General features: G+C 41.2%; 1 protein-coding gene across 1 annotated transcript; it reads right to left on the reverse strand.

Annotated features, from left to right (window-relative positions):
* Window positions 1–5740: 5740 nt before the first annotated feature.
* Window positions 5741–19373, reverse strand: hemgn (hemogen). Its single transcript, XM_080188346.1, has 4 exons — window positions 19160–19373; window positions 11816–11906; window positions 10241–10470; window positions 5741–8862 (listed from the first exon to the last, which is right to left on the reverse strand). Exons 1-4 carry the CDS (start codon window positions 19206–19208, stop codon window positions 8744–8746), a joined length of 489 nt encoding a protein of 162 aa, XP_080044472.1. The 5' UTR covers window positions 19209–19373; the 3' UTR covers window positions 5741–8743.
* Window positions 19374–20643: the final 1270 nt, after the last annotated feature.

Here is a 20643-nt window from a genome sequence, read left to right on the forward strand (position 1 = left end):
ACCTCCCTCACACTTACCAGCACCTGCCAAACCCAGGTGAAGGTTTTCCTTACTTTCTTTCATAAGAATCGGTTACTTTCCAGGTAAAATCTCTCGTATGCTCAATATTGCCTTTTAGTCATTGCTTCATTCATCATCACTAATCAAGACCTTGAATTTCCACTTTGGACATTACCAGTTATCCTGGTACAAATTGTACCCAATAGTACATTGATTTTGAGAGGCTTCCACTCAAACTCTTTTGCACATTGCCAAAGGTGAAGGCAGATGATGAAAAATGACCTTGCCTCCAACTGGGATTCTCCAATCCCGCTGTAGTGAATGGAATTTTGACTGAGCGCCAAATTCTCTGTTCGCACTGGCAGCAGTGAGTGAAATTAGAGAATCCTGGCCTAAAAGACATTAGTAAACCAGATGGGTTTTTCGGACAATCAACAATGGTTTCATGGTCATCAGTAGATTCTTAATTCCAGATATTTTTCATTCAATTCAAATTCCACCATCTGCCATAGTGAGATTTGGACCCAGAGCCCCAGAACATTAGTAGCGTAGCAAAAATGCCACTAGGCTATGGCCTTCCTGAGATTGGGTAGTATTTTAGAATGCAACTTAAGCAACTGATTTGCTTTGGAAAATATTAAAGTTTAATTAATTGTCACAAATAGGCTTACATTTATGCTATAATGAAGTTACTGTGAAAATCCCCTAGTTGCCACACTCTGACACCTATTCGGGTACACAGAGGGAGAATTTAGCATGGCCAACACACCTGACCAGCATATCTTATAGACTGTGAGAGGAAACTGGAGCACCCGGAGGAAACCCACGCAGACACAGGGAGGATGTGCAAACTCCACACTGACAGTGACCCGATCCAAGAATTGAACCCAGGTCGTTGGCACTCTGAGGCAGCAGTGCTAACCACTGAGCCGTTGTGCCACCCACATTCCTTATGTTATTGGTAGATTGTAACTTTTGGGCCAAGTTTTCCAAAATAATGGCTAACTGCCAGGTGAAAACCGACTTGTTTCTCTCCAGAGTCACAGCCAAGATTTCTGGCTGTGGATGTGGATCAGGAGATGTGGATTGTCACTGTAGCGGGATAGATCTGATAGGCTGGTTCCACAGAGACCAGGGCACCATATTTGAAGGGCACCCTGATCTGCGCAAAAAAAAAACTCCCTTAAGACAATTGTTTTATGGTCATCATTAAATTTTTAATTCCAGGTTTTTAGTGAATTGAAACTTCATCATGTGCTGTGATGGGATTCAAACCCAGGGTTTCTGCATTACTAGTCCAGCGACACTGCACCACCTCTGTGGTGCATATCCATTTTCCTTTCAAAATCATTGATTGTTCCTGCTTTCACCATTCTCTGGTGAATTCTGGTCATTACCTCTCACAGATCTGAAAAAACCCAATGCAATCTACAGTGGAAACTGGTTTCCCATGTGTGTTTGAAAATTAAGGGCAGAATTTTCCACCCACACCAATGGTGGACATCATCGCTGGTGGAAAAATTGGGACATTTAGCCAATCTCCAAATACTTTTGTCCAACCTACAGCGATGCCTGTTATTGGCGGGGCCAGAAAATCCAAGCCGATGAATTTCAGGCATTACATAATTCACAGAGAAATCACCAGTGACTGCTGCAATATTTACCAGCTGTTCCAAAAATTCAACAGCAATATTTCTTTATCAGTGACCTTTGTGGTGAAGTTATGTATGATTTTCTGGTCCCTTCCATCTCCACAGAAAAGCCAAAGCTGTTCTTTGAAAATTAGGTGACTAGCACTGATGCCTTTGAGGGAATTTAGGTAAGTACATGAGGGAGAAAGGAATGGAAGGATATGTTAATAGGGTGAGATGAATTAGAGTGAGAAAAATCTCGTGTGGAGCATAACCATCAGCCAAATGGCCTATTTCTGTATTGAAAAATTCCATGTATTTAATTATTTTCAAAATAATTAATTTTGGTAGGAATAACAGCAAAATGGACTATTATTTAAAAAATGGTAAAAAATTACAGCATGCTGCTGTGCAGAGGCACCTGGATATCCTTGTGCAGGAATCTCAAGGAGTTGGTTTAAAGGTGCAGCAGGTAATTCAGAAGGCAAATGAAATTTTGTCCTTCATTGCTAGAGGGATGGAGTTTAAAAACAACGAGGTTATATTTCAGCTGTATAAGGTGCTGGTGAGGCCACACCTGGAGTGCTGTGTACAGTTTTGGTCTCCTTACTTGAGAAAGGATATACTGGCACAGGAGGCGGTACGGAGGAGATTCACTAGGTTGTTTCCGGAGTTGAGAGGTTTGGCTTATGAGGAGTAGACTGAGTAGATTGGGGTTATAATCATTGGAATTCAGAAGAATGAGGGGAGATCTTATAGAAACATTTAAGATTATGAAGGGGTTAGATAAAATAGAAGCAGGGAAGTTGTTCCACTGGCGGGTGAAGCTAGAACTAGGGGGCACAGCCTCAAAATAAGGGGGAGCAGATTTAGGACTGAATTGAGAAGGAACTTCTTCACACAAAAAGTTGTGAATCTGTGGAATTCCTTGCCCAATGAAGCAGTTGAGGCTACCTCATTGAATGTATTTAAGGCAAGGATAGATAAGTTTTTGAACAGTAAAGGAATTAAGGGTTATGGTGAGCGGGCAGGTAAGTGGAGCTGAGTCCACAAAAAATCAGCCGTGATCTTATTGAATGGCAGAGCACGCTTGAGGGGCCAGGTGGCCTACTGCTCCTAGTTCTTATGTTCTTACGTTCAAAGCCTAGGTTCTTTCTTTGTAAGAGAATAATGGTTTGTGTTCAAGTCATAAATTCTGAACATCTTAATCCTAAATTGGCTTTTTGTTTAGGTTTTGGGTTGTTGTTTCTGGGAGTTTAGATGTTTCTGAAGTACAGAAAGATTACCCAAGATTTTGTATGAACTGAGGGTTTTTACTCCTGAATGTAATTGTGTTTTCTGAAATGGGAACATCAGATGGAGGAGTATTTCTAGAAACAAGATAAGGCACAAAGCCACTTAGCAATGAGGGAGCGTTAGTGTTAGCTTATAATCCTGCCTGGGTTTGAACTTGGTAAAGACCCTACATAAAGCTTATATACAGTTCCTGTATGTGTTTGTGTACAGCAACATTTCAAGTCTGACTGATATTCGATCTCCAGGTTCAACATCAACAAGATGAGTTTGCACTAAAAAGCTTTTTCACCTTCTCAAAGAATCTCAGTGCACATTGCAACTGGTGGATTATTTTTAAGGTGCTGTTGTTCCATAATATCTATTATAGCGTATTGTTTCACCAGTGTTTCTGCTGAATAATAGAGGAACCAACTCAGGAACTCCAGGCGATGATCATTATTGAGATGTATTTAGATTTATATCACAGTCGCAATTAGAATAAGTACATTCGGTGAAACTGATTTAAGTGGGACTGATCTGCACTTTTTTTAAATTGGTACGAAAATTAAATGAGAGATATATTTTTAAAAATTACGGTACTAATTATATCAAAAACTTAATACATTGATGTGAAGCTGGCTGGAAAATCAGGAGTGCAAGAATCATCTCTATCTCAAGGAGATAAAGGTAAGGAATTAGGATTTTCCTAACAATGTAGAGAGATGGGAGTGGGGTAAGTAGACAGTGTTTCAATATTCGCAAGTGAGATTTACTGAGCTGTAGAGAATATCATAGACAAGAGTTTGTTCTCTGCTGATGTCTATACATATACGCTTCAAGTCGTGATCAGTGATAATGATTTATTCATCTCTTATCCAAGAGCACTGAGACATAGACTAGTGCCCCTTCTGCCACACCAGTGAGACCAACCAACTCAACACTCTGGGTATTAAGTCCGTAGTCTTTCTGGTCTGCCACGGCTATCCATGGCTGAGGAATTGGGAGATGCTTTTAAAATAATAAAATAGCTGATTATGGCTTATTATGAAAATTAATTAAAGCTTTTTTAAGAAACCAAAATAGAATTGAATCAACATGTTCAACTGAAATGGCAAGTTTGCTTAAGCACCCCGAGTTAGCAGTTGCACCCATTCAAATCCTTCATCTCTTTTCAGTACAGTATTATTGTAGTCACTGCTCATCATGCACTCCCTCTAAACCAGGGAGACCAAATACAGTTTTGATGATCATTTTGCTGAACGCTTCCATTCAATCCGTATGTACGACCCTGAGCTTCCAGTCACTTGTCATTTTAATTCTCTGGCTGACTCTCTAGTAGGGTGACACAGTGGCACAATGGTTAACAGTGCTGCCTCACTGTGCCAGGGGCCCGGGTTCAATTCTTGGCTTAGGTCACTGTCTGTGTGGAGTTTGCACATTCTCCCCGTGTCTGCATTGGTTTCCTTTGGGTGCTCCAGTTTCCTCCCACAGTCCAAAAGACGTGCTGGTTAGGTGCATTGGCCATGCTAAATTCTTCCACAGTGTACCTGAACTGGTGCCAGAGTGTGGCGACCTGGGGATTTTCACAGTGGCTTCATTGCAGTGTTAATGTAAACCTACATGTGATACTAATAAATAAACTTTAACTCTGTCCCCCTCTCACTCTGCCCCACTCTCACTCATACACTGTTTCAGAGTTGCTCAACTTAAACTTGAGGAACAGTATCTTATCTTTCAATTAGGCACTTTATAGCCTTCTACATTTATATTGAGTTCAGGTCCCAATTCCACTGCTCTCACCTTTTCAGACTGCAGTAGTTAGTTATGCTTCTATTACTGTCATTTACAGTTCCTCTAGACTCATCCTTTGTTCCTCACTTGCTCATTTGTCATCCTTTCACCATCATCTTGTTTGTCATTTGATTACTTTAACCTTCCACCCCATCGTTTTTAACCTTTTCCCCATGTCCCTGCCTCTGTAGTTGCTTAGCACCTGTTAAACGCCAACTTTTGGCAGTTCTGACAACAGGTTAGGTAGGAGGTAATATTCAACAAGGGAAAGCTGGTTACACAGCTTGAGGGGCACCAATCTGAATCAAGACAAGGGCAGAGTCTGGAGGCAGTCCCAAGTCTGCTTTGGACTGAACAGGAATTGAACTCATACTGTTGGCATTATTCTCTAAACCACATGCTAGCAATTTAACCAATTAAGCTAACTGTCCCCTTGACAGCAGGTTATTGACCCGAAACATTAATTGAAACTATTTCCAACTTGCTGAGTATTTTCCAGCATGTACTGCTTTAAATTCAGTTCCTTTGTGTTGTCAACTCAACACTTATTCAGGAACCAATGTAAAATGAAAAGAATGGCACAGTGGTTAGCATTGCAGCTTCACAGCACCAGGGACTCAGGTTCAATTCTGGCCTCAGGTCATTATCTATGTGAAATTCATTATATTTGAACCATGAGGTTCCAGAAGCTTGCTGCAAAAAGAACAAAGCATTCCTCCTTGCTTCTATTTGTGTCTGCGTGGGTTTCCTCCGGGTGCTCTGGTTTCCTCCCATTGTCCAAAGATGTGCGGGTTAGGTCGATTGGCCGTGCTAAATTGACCCTAGCGACAGGGGGCCTAGCAACGTAAATATGTGGAGTTATGGGAGTAGGGCTTGGGTGGGATTGAGGTCGGTGCAGACATGATGGGCCGAATGGCCTCCTTCTGCACTGTAAGGATTCTATGGGTTCTTTTCCAAAAGCAAACATAACTAAAACATGTTAAACTTAATCAAGTTCTTTGCATCATTTATTCCTATATATGGTACAAATGTCAAGAATCCCATTCATGGTTTTTTGGTTCTATGATCTGTACTATTTAATGTGGATAAATGTACTTTTACAATAGTTGTGGTAATTTGTGCATCCGATGTACAATATGGCTGCAACATTATACTTCACTTACAGGTGTAGTCATCCATTGTATGACTGATAAAAACACCTGTCCAGATGTTCCAAAATTACAAAGAGAAGTTGTACATCAACAACGAAAGCAGAAATGAATATAAAAGCAAATTACTAAGGTGAAAGCAAAATGTTTGATTAAGAAAAATGTGAAGGTTTGCTGTGGGATAATCTATTAACAACCCATTGAGCTACAGTAGTAAATCATTTCTTTATTTTTCTGAAGTGTTACACATCTTTTCAAAATTAGTTTTTCTTTCTTTTTCTGGTCATTAAACAGCATAAAACTAACACAAATCATCTCAAGAACACAAATCGCTTTCTGAAACTGAATTACTTTGATGGGGATTGCCTCATAAGATTGAGATAGTTAATAGGGAATCTCAGTTGTCTAAGCATATACCGACAATCCCAAAATATTACAATGGAAAGACACTGATAACATTGTTACTCCTCAGTTCTACATTTTCTGGCAAGGAAGTCACCAAAAGAATTCTACTCCCTTCTTACAGTTTTTAATCGGGCTCTAACTAGGAAGTTCTAACTAACTCTCTTCAGCTCGCACCAAGTCCTGTGCACATATGACCCCTCGGCTCACTGATATATTTTCACTTCTTATCATGCAACATTTCAATGTTAAGATTCTCACCCTTGTCTTCTTGCCCCTCCCTATCTTCATAATCTCTTTCAGTCCCACAAAGATCTGCAATATCTGTACCCATCTAATTCTGCCCTCTAAAGCACCCCCAATTTTAATTGCTCTACCACTGGAAGTGGGCGGCACAGTGGCACAGCGGGTAACACAGCTGCCTCACGGCACCAGGGATCCAGGTTCAATTCCAGTTTTGGGTTACTGTCTGAGTGGAGCTTGCATGTTCTCCCCGTGTCTGCGTGGGTTTTCTCTCACACTCCAAAGATGTGTAGGTTGGGTGGATTCACCATGCTAATTCATTCCTTCGTGTCCCAAGATGTGCAGGTTAGGTGGATTAGCCGGAGTAAATGTGCAAGGTTACAGGAATGGGGCAGAGGGGAGGGTCCGTGTGGGATACTCTTTTGGAGAGCCCAGTCAGTCTCAATGGGCCAAATAGCTACTTTGTGAACTGCAGGGATTCAAGGCCCAAGCTCTGGAATTCACTCCCTCTTCCTCGTTAACTCACTTTCCTCCTCTAATCCATTTCTTAAAACCTACCTCTTTGCCTAAGCTTTTGGTCATCTGTCCCTTGGCTCAGGGTCATATTTTGTTTTGTATTCTTTCTGTGAAGCATCTTGAGATGTTGTATTAGGTAAAGGTGTGATATTAGTAAAAATTGTCTCTAGAGTTAAACTATCAGTATTTCAAAGTATGTCATGAATTCAAGCTAATTACACCTCCTTCTGAGAGAAAAAATATCCAAAGTTTTATTGATCAGAGAATTTTGAGATTAAATTCTAAAATGCGGGAATATTTCTAATACAATATTTCTATTATTAAGTGTAAATAGACTTGGTTACACTGAGGGCAAATGTAAATATTTGCGTATGAAGATCATTGAAACGTACATCAAAAACACAAAAATGGAGGAATCCGTATTTGTTCTCTGGTTATCTTTCTCATTCTTAAATCAAAGAGAGAGTTCAGGAGAAATATCTTCGAGTGCATTGGGAAAAGACAAACATTAGAGACAATCGATACAAGAAATCAAATGGGAAAGTTCAGAAGAAACCTCATTATTTATTTTTTATTTATTGATCACAAGTAGGCTTACATTAACATTGCAATAAAGTTACTGTGAAAATCCCTTAGTTGCCATACTCCAGTGCCTGTTCGGGTACACTGAGGGAAAATTTAGCATGGCCAATGCACCTAACCAGCACGTCTTTCAGACTGTGAGAGGAAACTGGAGCACCCGGAGGAAACCCATGCAGACACAAGGAGAACACGCAGACTCCACACACAGACAGTGACCCAAGCCAGGAATCGAACCCAGGTCCGTGGCGTTGTGAGGCAGCAGTGCTAACCACTGTGCCACCATGCCACCCAATGTGCTTGTGCCATGGAGATATCAGCATTTGTCCTCTGTTTATTTTTCTCACTCATGTCCAGGTGAGAGTTCAGGAGAAATCTGAACGTGTTGGAGAAAAGTAACATTAGAGACTATCGATACAAGATTGTCACCAAGAAAGAAAATCGGAAAGTTCAGAAGAAAGCTAATTAGCCAGAGAATGGTGAGAATGTGGAACTTGCTACCAGATTGCTTGAGGCAAATAGCAGGGATGAGCTTCAGGGAAAGCTAGATAAACTCAAGAAGAAAGAGAAAAGAAGGATCTACCGATAAGGTGAAATGATAGTAATTTCTCTTAACCCAAGTTATTCTCAATGATATTAAGGGGGTTTGTGGAGTAAGGTCATAGATCAGCCATGATATCAAGGAACAGCAGAACAGATTTGAGGGGCTGAATGGCCTCATCTTGTTCTTGTGTTCCTTTGATAAAGGAGACTAATCTGGAGCATAAACACCTGCAGACCACTGGGGCTGAATAGTCAATACCTGTGTTGTAAATTCTACATAATTTACCTGTCTGCAGGAAGAGTCGCCTTTTTGTTTTAAAAAGGCTGCCCTTCTCCTTTCTTGAGCTTCCCTGCACTACACTTCAATAATGAATAATGTTAGAGGTTAGGGTTAAATTGCAGGGGATCAGTTTCATGTCCCATCACTACATTAAGTGCTGTTACATAAAACAAAACCAAAGATACCAACATTCATGAAATTAGTTCCACCATATAGTGACAGGACATGAGTTTACACCTGCACTAATGAGTGCCTGATGATAAGGGAGAGTACTATCATTATCTTTCCCATGTAATAATGGTTGTCAGAGAATGTAATCTGTGAAGTTTGATATTTTACAAGCCCAGAACTATTGGTTCTTCAAATGTTGCATTTTCTTCGGGTACATGTTCAGATTGGAATTGTAGAAACTCTGGTATTTCCACACCAGCTGGCTCTGTTTCTCCAGGCACCTCTGTGAAGGGAAAATAAACACAATATTTTAATCTTATTACCAAGGCAGAGTACACAAGAAACAGGAGCAGGAGTAGGTCATTCAGCCTTTGAACCTGCTTCACAATCGATTAGATTTGATTGCAATCTCAACTCCACTTTCATGTCTCCCCCCCCCCCATGACCCTTGACCCCCTTGTCCATCAGAAATCTAACTCAATCTTGAATATATTCAATGACCCAGCCTCCACTGCTGTCTGAGGAAGAGATAATAAACCTATTGAAACATTTGACAGGAATTTCAAATGATTTTGGTGATTATTAAAAGACAATCTGTGAATACTCCAAGACGTGTACAGTCCACCATATTCATTGTGATTCTCTGGCCTCCTTGCTGTATTTTTCTTGGCAGCAGAAGGTGGGGCACTGTTGACTGGTGTGGGATCTTCTGGTCTGGCTGCAGTCAATGGGATTTCCCATTGAATCCACCCCACACCGACAAGAAACACGCAATGGAGGTGCGCAATCAGCAGGACCAGAAGATCCTGCCTTCGTGAAGAGCCTGAAAATTGAACACAGTGTTTCCAATGTGTTTTATTTTGTAATGTAAGCACATAAGAAGATAAGAAATATGAATTGAATAGATTGTTTGACCCCTTCAAGCCTATTCCACCATTCAGCCGATCTTCTAACTCAATCTCCGGCACTACACTCATATCTCTTGGTATCCAAAACTTCATTGACTGCTGTCTTCAATATACTCAACAACAGAGCACCCACTGCACTCTGGGGTACAGAAATGCAAAAAAAGAGAACGTAAGCAGTATTATGAGGCATTCATGTTTTGCAAGCAATTTACGCTCAAAACACAATAGTTGATATTCTTTTGGACTATCTACAAAAGGTTGTGCATGTAGTCCAATCCATCACGCAAACCAGCCTCCTATCCATTGACTTTGTCTTCATTTCCCGCTGCCTCACCAAAGCAGCCAGCATAATTAAGGACCCCACGCATCCGGACATTCTCTCTTCTATCCTCTTCCGTCGGGGAAAAGATACGAAAATCTGAGATCACGTACCAACCAACTCAAGAACAGCTTCTTCCCTGCTGCCATCAGATTTTTGAATGGACCTACCTCGCATTAAGTTGATCTTTCTCTACACCCTAGCTAAGACTGTAACACTGCATTCTGCACTCTCTCGTTTCCTTCTCTATGAACAGTATGCTTTGTCTGTATAGCGCGCAAAAAAATACTTTTCACTGTATGCTAGTATATGTGAGAATAATAAATCAAATTTTAAAAAAATCAAAAGAATGTGGTTTCTGCATGCCCAAAAATAAATTAGATTGGATCTTTGGCATTAAGCTGACCCACTCATTACTGGGAATGTTAGAATACCTGTTGAAGTAGCAGGAGTCTCCTCAGTTAGTAAAAACTTTGGACTTTCTTCCACAGGTGGAGAGGTCTCACTTTCAGGACCAGGATGATCAACTTTGGTCTCCTCTTGATGTTCCTGTACAATCACCGGTTTTGGGCTTGGTTCTGGCTCAACCACTGGCTCTTTTGTATGTTTGTGGCTTGTTCCTTCAGCCTTTGACTTTCTTCCTCTTTTTCTCTTTGATTCCTCCCTGTGAATTCATGATAGCAAATACAAAAGGGCATCTTTACTTCTTTTTGTGGTGACATCTTGATGTACTCAACACAGCTCAGATCAAGTTATTTTTAAAGAGATTTTATGGAAAGACTTGTCATCAATGATTGGTAAAGGTCTTAGGAGATATAAAGGTAGAAATTCAACTTGGGCAAAGGAGCAGAATCAGCAGTATCTGATTGCTGCCCATTATTCAGAGCACTTCTTATTCCATTCCATTCTGGTCAGAAGAATTTGAGGTTAACATGTCTAATAGAGACATTCATGTGAAAGAGAAATTCTAAGGTGCAAGATCTTAGTAAAATGGGACTAGTACAATTGAAACAAAGATCTCAATATTCAAGCAGAAGGTTAACAGCGTCTGTGTCTCAGATGTAGGACAGTACAACAGAGTAACATGGGACACAAGCAAAATCCTGCAGATGCTGGAAATCTGAACTGAAAATTGAAAAGTTAGAAATGCTGAACAGGGCAGATGGGATCCATGGAGAGAGACAGAATTACAGTTTCAGAAAAGGGACCCAAATTCATTCTGACAAAACTTAACCACCTGAAATGTCAGCTGTTTCTCTGTCCACAAATGCTACTTCATACTGGATGAGGTGGAGGGCTCTTGTAGGCTGCAAAGAGACATTGATAGGATGCAGAGCTGGGCAGAAAAGTGGCAGATGGAATTTAACCCTGATAGGTGCGAGGTGATTCATCTTGGTAGGACAAACTTGAATGCGGATCAAGTCTGCACTCTCCTTTCACTTTACTGGCAGAATGGACAATACAAACAATTATGAGATTAACATGATCACATTTCATACCACAGAAAATTCATCAATGAATCCTATCAGTACCAAATTAAGATTGGTTTTGGTTGTGAGCTCACATTAATCAGGAATTTCTTGAGTTTCATTTCACATCATAGAATCCCTACAGTGCAGAAGGAGGCTCTTTGGCCCATCAAGTCTTACCGAGCCCCTATCCTCGTAACCCCACATATTTGGCTGGCTACTTTCCCCTAACTTACACATCTTTGGACACTAAGGGTCAATTTAGCATAGCCAATCCACCCAACCTGTACATGTTTGGACTGTAACTGGAGTATCTGGAGGAAACTCACACAAACTTGGGGAGAACGTACAGACTCACACAGTTACCCAAAGCCAGAATTGAACCTGGGTCCCTGACACTGTGAGGCAGCAGTGCTAATCACTGTGCCACTGTGCCATCCGCAAGTTGAATGCTTCTAGCCATCAGAGTCTATCCTGTGAATCTGGGCTGGCTCTAAGTCATCTTTCCTTATACGTCATGGTTATTAAATCACGCCTTACTTAATCATCCACTGTGAAGTTTTCTTTTCTTGATTTTCCAGCTTCCTCTTTCTGAGCTGTTCCCGATCTCTCAAACGATACGGAAGAACTTCTGGTGGGAAATGAAATAACTTTTTACACAATGTAACTTCTTTTATTCATATAGTACTGTACTTTTCTCAGATACGATCTTACATTTGTAGAGTTGAAACTCATGAAGTAAGAAATACCCAATATACTGGCTCACCAACAGGAATTTAATATTTTACTCTACTCTTTATGAAGCCTCAGATTAATGCTCGACTTTATATCTACAGTTTTGCGTGTTATTTTCTGTTACACATTGGAATTGTTATTGCACTGCCTATTCCTGTTTTCTAAAAGTCATATAAGCATAATTCCTTGGTTATATTCATGTTCCATTCAATCTATGTGTAAAGGCAAGTGGCACAGGATCTGAATATGAAATCAAAAAAAATGGTCCAGAGCTGGAATTTTACCACCTCTCCCGTCCTGACATCTGGGCGGGCGAGACTCGCAGAACGAAATTCTCCATTGGCCTCGGGCGGGATTTTACGAGTCTCACCCCAGTGAGGTTGTAAAATCCTGCCCCGGCAGATTTCACTGTGGTTGGTGAAGTGATGGCACTGAACTCGGAGAATTCTGCCCATAAATGTCTAATGAACACGGGTATCAATTTGACCCTTCTGGATGTTAATTTCATTCTGGCACCCAGTGTAGCCAATCTCTGGATATTAGCATATGATGTCATCAATCACCAATCACACCAAACAATTCTCACAGACAGCAAATAAGGAAATCCAAACAGGTTTGATTATCCTCTTGTTATATTGTTACAGTAAGTAAAACAAAGATTAGGATATACACGTGGGATTGAGGTAGAAGTTGAAACATAATTTTAAAAATTCTGAAAAATGTTATTTTAATAATCTATGGAATTTTTAACAGCAAAATGGAAGAGGCTCTGGGGTATTTCCACACCCCTTCCACCCACCATCCACAATCCCTCCATATTTATCATCAAATGCCTCTTTATGCCAGCCAAAAGAAAACGTTTAGCTGGTTCTGCTGATGAGAATTCCATGTGGACGCACAATCGGAACCAATGGCTTCCCACCAGAGAAATAAAGAAATACAAGCTTACATAAGAACATAAGAAATAGGAGCAGGAGTAGGCCATCTAGCCCTTCGAGCCTGCCCCGCCATTCAATAAGATCATGGCTGATCTGTCGTGGCTCAGTTCCACTTTCCCGCCCTCTCCCCATAACCCTTAATCCCCTCTCTTATCAAAAACCCATCAACCCGCGTCTTAAAAATATTTAGCGAGGCAGCCTCCACCACTTCAACGGGCAGAGAATTCCAGAGATTCACCACCCTTTGAGTGAAGAAGTTCCTCCTCAACTCCGTTCTAAACCGCCCCCCTTTTATCTTGAGGCTGTGCCCCCTAGTCCTACTGTCTTTTTGAGCGGGAAGAGTCTCTCCACCTCTATCCTATCCATCCCATTCATCATCTTATACGTCTCAATGAGATCTCCCCTCATTCTTCTAAACTCTAACGAGTACAAGCCCAGTTTATTTAGCCTCTCCTCATAGCTCAACCCCCTCAACTCCGGTATCAGCCTAGTAAACCTCCTCTGCACTCCCTCCAAGGCCAAAATATCTTTGCGCAGGTGCGGCGCCCAAAACTGCACACAGTACTCCAGCTGCGGCCTCACCAATGCCCTATACAGCTGCAGCAAGACCTCCCTACTTTTATATTCAATCCCCCTCGCTATGAAGGCCAGCATCCCATTCGCCTTCCTGACCACCTGCAAGCTGGGCTTTTGCGACTCATGCACAAGGACCCCGAGGTCCCTCTGCACCGTCACCTGCTGCAGTTTTTCGCCCCGTAAGTAATAGTCCTTCCTACCATTCTTCCTACCAAAGTGGACCACCTCACACTTGCCAACATTAAATTCCATTTGCCATTTCCTGGCCCATTCGCCCAGCCTATCTAGATCCTTCTGCAGACTCTCCACACCCTCTGCACAATTTGCCGTTCCCCCAATCTTGGTGTCATCAGCAAATTTCGACACCCTACACTCGGTTCCCTCCTCCAGATCATCTATATAAATGGTAAAAAGCTGAGGCCCCAGCACCGACCCCTGGGGCACTCCACTAGTCACCATCCGCCAATCCGAATAGCACCTGTTGACCCCCACTCTCTGCCTCCTATTTGACAACCAATCCTCTATCCACGCTAACACCCTACCCCCAACTCCATGTCCCTCGACCTTCTGCAATAATCTCTTGTGAGGTACTTTGTCAAACGCCTTCTGAAAATCTAGAAAGACCACATCCACCGGCTCTCCTCTATCCACCGCCCTAGACACATCCTCATAGAACTCCAGTAAATTTGTCAGACACGACTTCCCTTTAATGAAACCGTGCTGCGTCTGCTCTATCAAGCAATTCCCTTCAAGACATTTCTACAGTGTTTTTTTTTATGACATAGGGACATCCCAAAACGCTTTACAGCCAGAATAATTTTCAAAGTGCTATAATGTAGAAAATGCAGCAGCCAATTTACACACAGTACGCTCCCGCAACAGCAATGTGATAGTGAGCAGAAAATTGATTTTAGTGAAGTGGGTTGAGGTATAATTAATTGCCCAGGGCGGTGGAGATAACAGTCACACTCCTTTTCAAAACATGGCTGTGGGATATTTTATGTCCAACAAACACCGTGTGAATATTATTTTTCTTTGAAAAGCTTTAATAGAAACATATTTATTGTAAACCATTCCTTGGTTTTATTATTTATGATTTGTAATATCCAAAACTTTCTCCTTCAAAAGCATTGGCCAGGATTTTCCAACCTTGCCCGCAGCTGGGATTCTCCAGTCCCACTGCTGTGTACAGGGATTTGGCTGAGCGCCAAATTCTCCATTTTTGCCAGCACTGACATCAGAGAATTTGGGCCATTACACTTTATTTACCTTAATACGGTCCAATTTAAATCCTGGCAGATCCAGGAAATTCCAGGCTCTTTCAGACAAGTATTTTAAAGATACTTTCTGATCACACAGCTATTTCCTGAAATGTTCAGTGTAACAATAATGTAAAAGCAAAATTTACTCTGTTCCGTGAAACTGGCTTAAGCCAAAGCATCACTACGTGTGAATTTCCTTGGTCATTTGCAGCATTGCTGAGTTAACTCTGTTGGAAAAACGCTGGGCTTATTAACATCAATCCCCACCCCCCCATGCTATATTGGAGATCAAAGGATTTGAGGGAAAGGTGGGATCAACCCATTGAGTTGGATGATCAGCCATGATCATAATGAATGGTGGAGCAGGGCCAAAGGGCCAAATGGCCTCCATCTACTCCTATTTCCTATGCTTCTGTGTAATAGAGGGTGCGAGTTTCCTGCATCTGCAACACTTCTAAATGAGCATAAGCTTGCATCCAAAATTTTAGGCAGAGCAGGACCTGGAGCAGGGAGGTGGGAACAGGTTGGGTAAATGTGAAGAAATTATTTTTAATTGTGTAAATTAGATATGCTGAATTACCTGTTTCCATTTTGTTATCTTGCTGTCTGTCAATGTAAGAATATTTCCAATGTTTAAAATTTCTCTTTATTAAGATCTATGATGTATTTTCAATCTTTGATCATGTTTTTCTAAGGCACCAGTATCAGTTATATAGGAATACAGTGTACTATTCCAGGCACCACAATTTAGGCAGTGTCTCAAAGCCTTGGAAAGGGTGCAGAGGAGATTTGCCAGAATAATGCTGTGGAAGTGTTGTGTAGCAAGAAAGAAGAGGCTGGCTTGTTCACATTAGAGCAGAAAAGGTTAAGGAGAGACCTAACAAAGATGTCCAGGGTTTCTGATTGCCCAAGATGGGAGAATCTATTTCCACTGGCACCTGGGTCAATAACCAAAGAACCAAAGTAACTGGCAAAAGAAGCAGACAGAAGATGAGAGATTTCTTCATTCCGTGTTCCAGATCTTGCTAAGATCTGGGATACAGGGTCTGTAGGTGGAATTGGGTATCGTAGGAACTTTCAAAAGGCAATTGGGAATGTACTGAAAGGGGATTAATTTGCAATGTTATGGGGAAATGGCTGGGGTCTAAACTGGGCAGCACGGTGGCACAGCAGTTAGTGCTGCTGCTTCGCAACACCAGGGACCCCGGTTCAATTCCGGCCTCAGGTCACTGTCTGTGTGGAGTTTGCACATTCTCCATGTGTCTGAGTGGGTTTCCTCTGAGCACTCCAGTTTCCTCCCAGACGTACCGGTTAGGTGCATTGGCTATGAGAAATTGTCCCCGAGTTGTCAGAGGATTAGCAGGTTAAATATATGAAATTACATGGATAGGGCCTGGGTGGGATTGTTGTCAGTGTAGGCTCAATGGGCCAAATGACCTCCTTCTGCACTGTATGATTGGAGAGCTCTTTCAAAGATCTAGTACAGGCACAATAGGCTGAATGGTCTCATAGCTGTGTTATAAGGTTCTATGATTCTACATGAATAACATAAGAGTCTACGCAATTGCATTTTTGCCTATATGCTGTGCATCAGATACATCAATGCTTGTGTTACATCTTCAAACTTCACATTTCACAATATGGATAATGTAAAGAAGGACTTAAAAGAGGAAAGTGCCACATTTTCCAAACTTTCCTTGAATATTTCTTGCTGATTTTGGTTTCCTTTCCTCCAGTTTTTACACTGATTTAAGATAAAACAAGATCCCCAGGAAATGTCAAAGTAACTTGCCACCTGCAAGATCACTGTAAACAGGAGCGTAAATTTTGGCCAAATTTCAGCCCATTCAGTCGACAGGACAGAATCTGTGACAAGATGGAACCAGCAGTGAAGGTATTGCCTTTGATGGGTTGGGTGAAGTTTTTTTAAGAACAGTACAGCACAGAGTCAGTCCATAAAATCTGCAACAGATCTTTCAAAGAACAATCCTGTTAGCCCCACACCATAACGCTTTACCATGTTACTGCTAATTTTTCCCCTTCTAATATTCCTCTCCTTCAAATACAACAATGGTAAAAGGCAAAGCAATGTGTGTAATGTAAAAATGCAGTTGCGTTATGTCGATATGTTGAATCAGTTATTTTGCATATGGATATGCATAGTTGCAATTCAGCAGTCAACAGCAAAATCCAAAATTTTACTTTTGTATTGTGCCTTTAATAAGTAGATAAGTAAGTTAATAAGGAATATTACAAAGCAAAAATTTGACACTGAGCCGCATAAGGATTTGAAAGGACAGCTTGGTGACGGGAGCAGGTGTTATAAGGAGAGACAGATAGGGAAGGTTAAGGTGGAGAATTACAGAGCTTGCATCCCAAGCAGCTGAATGCACCAATGATGAAGTAAGGAAAATGGAATGCGCAACAGGCCAGAACTGGAGGGATGCGGAGATCTGGGTGGATTGTAGAGTTAGCGATTGGAGAATGAATGCTGGAAAACCCTGAGACCATTTGCTGCCACCAACTGGAGGCTGTCTGCCACAGAGTTTGGCATTTCCAGTGACAGGTTAGAACCTAGGCGCACCAGAGGTCTGAGCGTCCCTTATCGAGCACTAAAGCAAAGGACTTGCTAAGAAAAGGTTTCCATTAACATTCAGTAACCTTGTTGCCTTTCTAACAGCTTTAATCCGGGAAGGTGCATGAAGTTGGCTCGATCAAATATGGGTTAAATACCATTGTGGTATCACTCATATCAAAACCGGCAGCAGGAAAATAAAGAATAGACGGGAATGGAGATTCGGCATGTTTAATTACTCATAAGAACATAAGAAATAGGAGCAGGAGTAGGCCATCTAGCCCTTCGAGCCTGCCCCGCCATTCAATAAGATCATGGCTGATCTGAAGTGGATCAGTTCCACTTTCCCGCTTTCTCCCCTTAACCCTTAATTCCCTTATCTATCAAAAACCTATCTACCCGTGTCTTAAATATATTTAGCGAGGTAGCCTCCACCACTTCAATGGGCAGAGAATTCCAGAGATTCACCACCCTTTGAGTGAAGAAGTTCCTCCTCAACTCTGTTCTAAACTGCCCCCCCCCTTATCTTGAGGCTGTGTCCCCGAGTCCTGCTGTCCTTTCTGAGCATGAAGAATCTCTCTACCTCTACCCTATCCATCCCTTTCATTATCTTATACATCTCTGTAAGATCCCCCCTCATCCTTCTAAACTCCAACGTATTATTACTCCGTCATACATTTCCACCAACTAAGCTGAGTTGACATCCTGCCCTGAAGTAGATGTGGAAGGATCAATCCTTATTTTAGAAGATTGCATCTTGTACATTTACTTTTGAAACAAAAATTTGCAAGTGCTAATTTTCCATAGTAAAATTTAACTGATGTTTATATTATACATATGTAAAGTGGGATTGTCACTGGACAAGGAATCCATAGGGCCAAGGTGATGCTCCTGGGACATGGGTTCAAATCCCACCATGGCAGCTGGTGAAATTTCAACTCAATTAATAAATTCCAGAATATAAAGCTTGTCTCATCTATCCCATCTATTATTGCTTGCCGTAAAAATCCATCTGGTTCACTAATGTCCTTTAGGAAAGGAGATCTGCCATCATTATCCGCTCTGGTCTGCATGTGACTCCAGACAGACACACAGCAATGTGGCTGACCCTCTAAATGGGTCTAATGGCCCAGCAAATTGGCCCAGCAAACCACTCAGTTCAAAGACAATTAGGAATGGCAACAAATGCTGTCAAAGCCAGCATACTTTCATCACATAAAAAAAAACAACACACAGCACGCTATAGCAAGACGGCACTATTTGTGCATAATCTTGCTCCATGTTTGGCAATATACAGAAATATTATTATTACATGCTCCACCTTGAAGTATCAGACATAACTGTTGTGTTGTGGGAATCTGGTGAAAGCAAATAGTTGTGGTCTTATAAATATGGAACCCTCTTATGATTGACACTGCATAATAACTCTTCAAATGAGAAATACTGCCCATTAAAACCAAGTAAACCACATCTAGCTTCCATTGTGGACCATCAGAACTTTGTGAAATTAGTTTTTACAATTAGAAACCAACAAGATTATTACCCATTCATTGTCATACTGTATTTGTTCTCAGAATATTGTGCGTGTTCTCAAAATACTGTATGTCTTCTCAAAATGCAGTATGTATTCTCAAAAATCCCGTATATGCTCTCAAAATACTGTTAAATATTTGTGTTATTTCCACCGCATTGAACTTTGGAAGCTCTTAGCAGCTACCATAAATCCCACAGAACTAAATATCCAAAGCATTTTACTGAAGTAACAACTATTTTTCCTTTCTCTCACAAACAATATTACCTGGAATCTCCTGTTTAGTGGATTTCAGGCTGTGCTCAGGGGTGTCCATTTCTTCCCCACTGCTGAGAATTCCTTTTCTTTTAAAAAATAACTAAGTAGAAATGTTTGAATAAGGTAGTGATGCACTTTTTTTTGAACTAGATTAGGCGGTTTCAGTGTTGACACCCACACAGGCGTCGTTATCTAACGTATACAAGCAGGGATCCTGGTAGCATCCAATAACAACATTTTGCAATCACATAGGGAAGGTATATTCTACTGGCCGCATGATGAATATGAAAATGAAAATGAACGTGAAAAAAAACACCCAGATTTAAAAAAAAAGGCAGAGTTCTTGACACATCCACAACAGGACAGGATAAAACATACAATAATCCACAATTATAATGTAGTGTTTACTTAAGTTTTTATATAAGGAACTAATTTTGATTTTGCTTACAGAATTTAAAATATTAATTGCTTGATATATGATTGTTGATTTGTTTTTCATTCAACAGCATTTAATCTTGTTTTGCTCTAATTTTTTTTATGAATTTACACAGAAACATAGAAGATAGGATCAGGAGGAGGCCATTCAGCCCTTCAAGATCATTCATCATGATCATGGCAGATCGTCCAACTCATTAGCCCAACCCTGCTTTCTCCCCATAACCTTTGATCCCATTTGCCCTAAGTGCTATATCCAGCCACCCTTGAATACATTCAGTGTTTTGGCACCAACTACTTCCTGTGGTAATGAATTCCACGGGCTCACCACTCTTTGAGTGAAGAAATGTCTTTTCATCTCTGTCCTAAATGGTCTACCCTGAATCCTCGGACTGTGACCCCCTGGTTCTGGACTCCCCCATCATCGGGAACACCCTCCCTGCATCCACCCTGTCTAGTCCTGTTAGAATTTTATAAGTCTCTATGAGATCCCCTCTCATTCATCTGAACTCCAGTGAAAACAATCCTAACCTTGTCAATCTCTCGTCATACATCAGTCCCGCCATCTCCAGAATCAGCCTGGTAAACCTTCGCTGCTCTCCCTCAAGAGCAAAAACACCCTTCCTCAGAAAAGGAGATTTTCTTTTCACTCCTCCTAAGACACACACATGAGTCACGGTCACACACACCAGTCCGGAAAGTTGAAAAGAAACTGCTTGCTCACCACTTTGTCAAATTATTGGGAAATATTTCCAGCAGAATGCAAGTTATTCTTAAAATGACTCTTAAAATGCCCATGGACAAAAATATAGTGCCCAGAGATGTTTAGAGTCCACCCAGTACAAGGAAAGTTTAGAGGGAACTTTGCAATGAAGTGTTTAAAAGCAAATTTTTCTAACAGCTGTACATTTCTGCAGTAACAAATAAACTTTGGCAATGAATTTGCATCTGAACTGTCAGTGCAGACCTAATGGGCTGAATAGCCTCCTTCTGTACTATAGGGATTCTATGGCTCTACGAGCACATAACTCTCAACTATCTGATTTCAGACCAAAGAC

This window comes from Carcharhinus amblyrhynchos, chromosome 5 (assembly GCF_965287045.1).
Source record: "Carcharhinus amblyrhynchos chromosome 5, sCarAmb.v2.hapA, whole genome shotgun sequence".
Lineage (NCBI taxonomy): Eukaryota > Metazoa > Chordata > Chondrichthyes > Carcharhiniformes > Carcharhinidae > Carcharhinus > Carcharhinus amblyrhynchos.

Coding starts and splice junctions, on each gene's coding strand:
- hemgn (XM_080188346.1), bottom strand. CDS start 19,208: ATGGACACCCCTGAGCACAGCCTGAAATCCACTAAACAGGAGATTCCA. Junction 10,471..11,815: donor ACTTCACAGTGGATGATTAA/GTAAGGCGTGAT, acceptor ATGAATTCACAG/GGAGGAATCAAAGAGAAAAA. Junction 8,863..10,240: donor GACTCCTGCTACTTCAACAG/GTATTCTAACAT, acceptor TTCCCTTCACAG/AGGTGCCTGGAGAAACAGAG.